The sequence below is a fragment of the Carassius gibelio genome, chromosome B13 (assembly GCF_023724105.1).
Source record: "Carassius gibelio isolate Cgi1373 ecotype wild population from Czech Republic chromosome B13, carGib1.2-hapl.c, whole genome shotgun sequence".
Taxonomy (NCBI): domain Eukaryota; kingdom Metazoa; phylum Chordata; class Actinopteri; order Cypriniformes; family Cyprinidae; genus Carassius; species Carassius gibelio.
In genome coordinates this window covers 1448531-1454940 of record NC_068408.1, presented here as the reverse complement: position 1 = coordinate 1454940, position 6410 = coordinate 1448531, and the positions used below count along the sequence as shown (strand labels likewise).

Below are 6410 nucleotides of genomic sequence, written 5' to 3'. Positions count from 1 at the left end.
ATGCTCCGAAGTGCCGATCTGAATCAACCTAGTCGCGAACATGCTCCGAAGTGCCGATCTGAATCAACCTAGTCGCGAACAGGCTCCGAAGTGCCGATCTAAATCAACCGAGTCGCGAACAGGCTCCGAAGTGCCGATCTAAATCAACTGAGTCGCGAACAGGCTCCGAAGTGCCGATCTAAATCAACCGAGTCGCGAACAGGCTCCGAAGTGCCGATCTAAATCAACCGAGTAGCGAACAGGCTCCGAAGTGCCGATCTAAATCAACTGAGTCGCGAAAAGGCTCCGAAGTGCTGATCTGAATCAACAGACTTCGACCAAAGAATGTAAAAAATAATTCTATTTCTCTAATAACTCTACAGCTCTATGAAAGACTCAGATCACGTATCAAAAAATATATCGCTATAGTAAAAGAGAAATAATAAGAGGAGTGAAGTTTCTTACCGTTCTGCTGTGTTTGGTCCTCATGCGCGTCTGACGCTCCGCCCCTCACACAAGCGTTTACAGCGCTAAATTAATCATCTTTGCTAATTATTATACATTTACTTCATTGTCAGCTTCAGGTACTTCATTTATTATTGTTCAATCAACTGTTTGAAACAAAAAAAAAAGGTTGTATTTCAGTAATAATTCAAAATTATCAAAATAAAATATAGCAAATAATGGTTTATATTTTAATATCCTTTAAAATATAATTTATTTCTGTGATGTGCAGCTGTATTTTCAGCATCGTTCCTCCAGTCTTCAGTGTCACATGATCTTTAGAAATCATGAAAATGTGATGATTTATTATTAGAACTATTAATAGTTGTGCTACCAAATATTATTTTGGAATCTGCGATACTTTTTTCAGGATTCTTCGATGTATAATTTTTTTTTAAAGAACAGGGTTTATTCAAAATATAAATCTCTTTGATATCACTTCTTATCAATTTGACACATCCTGAATAAAAGATTCTAAAATCTAATAAAGAATACAATTTCTTATAAAAAAAGAAAGGATAAAAATGTACTGACCCCAAACTATTGAACTGTAGTGAATATTGTTAGAAAATATTTATATTTTAAATAAATGCTCTTCTTTTTAACTTTTTATTCATCAAAGAATCCTGAAAAAAAAGTATCACAGACTCCCAAATAATATTTATCAGCAAAACTGTTGATAACTGTAATAATAAATCATCATATTATTCTGATTTCTGAAGATCACGTGACACTGAAGACTGGAGGAATGATGTTGAAAATACAGCTGCACATCACATGAATAAATTACACCATGTATATTAAAATAGAAAAATGTTAATAATATGTTATTAACAATATAATAATATAATAAAATGTTAAAAACACACACACATAAGCCCACTAACACACTAGGCAAGGCAAGTTTATTTATGTAGCACATTTCATACACAATGGTAATTCAAAGTGCTTTACATAAAAGAAAGTAAAATAATCATAAAGAAAAATTATAACAAATATAAAACAAGCAATTTTAAAACTTTTATAATTATTAAAAATTTTACTTAATTAAAATGAATTTAAAAACGGTTACAAAATTATTTTATATTTTAAAAAAAACAGTGAAAATATAGTGCAACCATTTCGGACATTGCACAGTGCTCATTTTAATAAATGCACAGCTAAACAGATGAGTTTTAAGTCTAGATTTAAATGTGACTAGTGTTTTAGCACATCAGATGTCTTTTGGAAGCTGATTCCAACTGTGAGCGGAATAGACACTAAAAGCAGATTCCCCTTGTTTTGTGTGAACCCTTGGTATTTCTAACTGCATTACTTGAGGATGTGCTAATCGCCTTCCTGATATTGATGATCTTCTCAGAAAAGAAGGATGCAAACTCATTGCATTTGCTGTCTGAGAGCATTTCACTTGGAATCTGTCTTCAGTCTATGTCTCGTAACTTTGAACGCTCCTCTGGTTTCAGTTGTGTTTTTATTTATTTTGGTGATGTATAAATGAAGTCTTCCCATCTGCCTGCACTTGAGTCTTCGCCTCTTGCGATCTGTGACACTATGTCCTTAATAACAATGGATGAAAAGTTTAGAGCCCTACTGATGATTAAGTCTAGAGTGTGTCGACCTTTGTGTGTGGGTCCATGTACATACTGAATCGACAGGTTAAAAAAAAGCCTCAAGTCCAAATATTAATTTATCACCTGTTTGACATAAACTTCCTGCTTCGATGTCCAGATTTGAATTTTAAAAAATCTCAAACATGCTCTGAAGTGCCGATCTGAATCAACCGAGTCGCGAACAGGCTCTGATGTGCCGATCTGAATCAACTGAGGGCGCGAACATATGCCGAAGTCCCGATCTGAAATCAACGAGTCGCGAACATGCGCCGAAGTACCGATCTGAATTAACCGAGTCGCAAACAGGCTCCGAAGTGCCGATCTGAATCAACCGAGTCGCGAACAGGCTCCGAAGTGCCAATCTGAATACACCGAGTCGCGAACATATTCCGAAGTGGCGATCTTAATCAACCGAGTCGCGAACAGGCTCCGAAGTGCCGATCTGAATCAACCGAGTCGCGAACAGGCTCCGAAGAGCCGATCTGAATCAACTCAGTCGCGAACAGGCTCTGAAGTGCCGATCTGAACCAACCGAGTCGCGAACATGCCGATCTGAACCAAATGAGTCGCGAACATGCTCCGAAGTGCCGATCTTAATCAACTGAGTCGCCAACAGGCTCCGAAGTGCCGATCTGAATCAACAGAGTTGCGACACCCGATTCGAACGTTATCACTCGATTGAATGGGGCGTTATCAGCGGTTATCAGCCCATAGCAATGGGTCAGGAGGGGCCTCCTGTGCCTACTAGTAGGCTCAGAAGGCCGTGATCATCCATCCAAATGGTTGATCACCCACAAATATACAAGAGAAGACTCCAGATCCAATCCCAGAATTCCTGCTCACCGGTAATCGGAAGTCTACTGGACGAATGCGGGAACGTTGCGATATTTCCTGCTTAATATTTTCAGGTAAGACTATTAAAATTATAAAACTGAGCATTTAAACTGTAATGGAAAACAATACATACACTCGTATTGCGTGTCATTATTGTTGACATGAGATAACCGTATAGCGAAACGTTATCGCTAACGTTAGGCCATATTACGTTATTAGCCTGTCGTTACGTTAACGTTGCATGCTTTATGTGAGCATTAACGTTGCTGTATTTACTTCTGAAGCTAATGGGAGAATTTAGTTTCTAGTTAAACGCAAAGTTAAACTGTAAACATTTAAAAACTTTTTACACTCTTACAGGCTTATTGCATATTGTGTATGCTCGATAACGCCTCACTGAAGCCAGATCATAGGTCTAATGTAGCCCATATTGACTTGAGAGAAATATTAAACACAAGACGTATTTTACGGCTGTTTGGAAACCTTGGGATCTTGACTAGAGTGTAAAATAAAGTTCTGTGGGTTTGAACAAAGCTTGGCTGGATTTGATCCTATATCAGGAAGCTTTGGATCTGTCTTTCTATCTATATACCTTCTCAAAAATATAAAGGGAATACTTAACAACACAATATAACCCACAAGTGTTCCCTTTATTTTTTTGAGCAGTTTATATATATAGCTAGCTAGCTGTGTATCTATTTATATAATCTATCTTTAGATATAGATCTAGCTCGATGTCTATTTATCTATTTATCTATCTATCTATCTATCTATCTATCTATCTATCTATCTATCTATCTATCTATCTATCTATCTATCTATCTATCTATCTATCTGTCTATCTATCTATCTATCTGTCTATCTATCTATCTATCTATCTATCTATCTATCTAGCAATCTAGCAATCTATATATCTAGTTATCTAGCTAGCTGTATCTAACTATCGCACCAAATATCCCTCATCTGACTGCATCCCATTTTCCCTCATGTGTTTCTGTCTTTTAGGCTGTGATAAGAAGTACGGTACGGGTTGCACTTTGCTTTATGTAATAATTGTCAAATATTTTGATTTCAGATATGGGAAAAGCACTTAAGATGAGCACACGTTTCAGGAACGTTAAAATTAAGTTGGTGAGGAGGTCTATGGTGGGCCCTGCGAAGTTTTCTTACCTCAGTCAAGGTCTTCCCCAGCCCAGCTACAATCAGAGCCACCCTTCAGACCCTTCTATTACATCTCAACTGACTGAACCTGATGATGCGACACCGAGCTGTTCTGAGAGCGCATACAGTAAGGCAAAGAAGAGAGAGCTTCATGCCTGGGATGCAGTCAAGGATGAGATGCTTAAGGTGTCGTTTGAATGTTCAGCACCGATCACTACCCAGTGTGCTGTCTGCGGAGAACATGCTGATTATAGGTGCATTGAGTGCAGCTCCACTGCAGTGTTCTGTGAGGTTTGCCTGAAGAGGATTCACAGAAATTTACTGCATCTTCCTGAAAAGTGGAACGTAAGAACAATAGCATACAGTCTTACATTGCTATTGCTATACTTGCATACAGACAGCAAACTCACAGTAATGTCAACATATTCATTAGATACTTCAAATTGTTTTAGCACTATGCAGCATCAACTGTTAGTGTCACAAGTTTGTTGTTTTAAAAACATTAGAGCTATCCATCTTTCTTACAGAGTGTTTACTATGAGCCATCCTCCCTGGGGTTATTCCTATATTTACCTGAAGCCCATGGCACCCATGCTGTGTACACAAAGGACATGAAGATCATTGTCAGCACAGGTTTGTCATTTTACCTGATACAAACTCTTAATGTATTTAATTTTATTGACAGGTTAAGGAATTCAATCCTATTACATGTGGAGTAATGATTTCCTTTAAGGAATTAATCAAATTTGTCATACATTTAAAAAAAAAAAAGTTGTTTGTTGATTCCAATAATTACAAACATTAAGTTATATGTGACACACTCAAGTGATTTAGTCTATACTATATAAACTAAATGTATAGTTTATATACCACCATGATGGGTAAAAATGTATAGCCTGAATCCACTGTAAGTCGCTTTGGATAAAAGCGTCTGCTAAATGCATACATTTAATTTAATTTAATTTATACTGATATGGTAGTCTCTATAGTACTACTAGGTTATGTTTATTTTGCTCTTTATATTTGGCAGGACGGCTCTGCACCATTACAGTCACCATGTGTGCGTGTGAACCAGAAACTTGTACTCTGCTGAGATCTGGGCTCTGACCAGCAACAGCCACAAGCCCCAGACAGACAGCCTTCTCCATCCCTCTGCTAGAGCTTTCTGTTTCTCTGTCACTGGAGTGTCAGGTTTCTGTTGAGGGTTTTTGCAACACCCCATATCCCATTTTAGGCATCACCACTTCCGACAAAGAAGTTTGGTTGATATTTGCCCACAATTAAATGATGGCACCATATGCCCAGCATGTCCAAAGGTTGGTTATAGTTCTAGCGTGGTTCTTGTTTGATTAAATTAATGGCATAGAATTAAAATCTGAATTAATATCAAACTAAGTTAATTTGTTTATGTAGTATTATAATAGAAGTAATAGTATAAATGTATAAACCTGGTGCGGGTCCACAACCAGTGTTACTGTAAGTGTTTGTTTTCCAGGCGGATGGAGAAATGATTGTCACATTGGATGCCAACTTTGGCCTTGTGAGGAATCAAAGCTCTGGGACAAGTGCGGTTGATCCATTACACAGAACCCGCGTGTTTAGAGGAATACCTGCTATCACATCTTGACAGCTCAAAGCCTCAAGAGGTTAATCATTGTTACTGAGTCCATGAAATATTAATTAAACTTGTGAAAAAGATCAGTCTTCCTCCCATAAATCTATGTTTTCCATTTTTGCAGTAAGCTGCTCTCATTCAAGGTCTCCAAAAGCTGGAAAGAAAATGACATCAAGCCACTGTGATGTTTCACCCACATGTACAAGACATTATAGACATATAATATAATATAATTATAATATATAAATAATTTAATTACTTTACTGCATTACTTGTGCGGACATGTTGTTTTACCAGGTCTGATCTATTTTAAAGTTTAGGCACTTTATTTAAGCATACATATCCCAAATAGTCTGTCTGTATGAGTACAAAATTAAAAAATAAACTGTCTATAATTGTTACTGTACAAGCACAGTAAAATATGTTTATAAAAAATATTGCACTACTGTTATTTTGCATAGAATACATTGTTCAACAATATTTTTGCACACTCATCCAACTGCATTTATTACCACTGTTCTCACGTTCCTGCTGTTCATAATGTGTATATATAATCCTTCATTGCTCTGTTCATAATGTACATACAATCCCTACATTGCATTCATATTTATATTCTGTATATACTCTGATCAATATTGTATATAGCAACTCCACTGTACTTTCTGTATATCATAGCTTTACTTACTCTGCACTTTTATGTATATAAA

At 36.8% G+C, this 6410-nt stretch overlaps 1 protein-coding gene across 2 annotated transcripts; it reads left to right on the top strand.

The window, feature by feature from the left end:
* The first annotated feature begins 2744 nt into the window (after nucleotides 1-2744).
* LOC127969957 (uncharacterized) lies at nucleotides 2745-5729 on the top strand. 2 transcript variants are annotated; one of them, XR_008156435.1, is made up of 5 exons: nucleotides 2745-3001; nucleotides 4003-4433; nucleotides 4616-4721; nucleotides 5119-5404; nucleotides 5584-5729. XR_008156435.1 is itself a non-coding variant. In XM_052572130.1 (4 exons), the coding sequence occupies exons 1-4, from the start codon at nucleotides 2962-2964 to the stop codon at nucleotides 5193-5195; spliced, it is 654 nt and encodes a 217-aa protein (XP_052428090.1). In that variant the 5' UTR covers nucleotides 2745-2961; the 3' UTR covers nucleotides 5196-5729. The 2 variants fall into 2 exon arrangements, 1 of the variants encoding a protein (XP_052428090.1); XM_052572130.1 differs by having other exon boundaries at nucleotides 5119-5729.
* The last annotated feature ends 681 nt before the right edge of the window (nucleotides 5730-6410 follow it).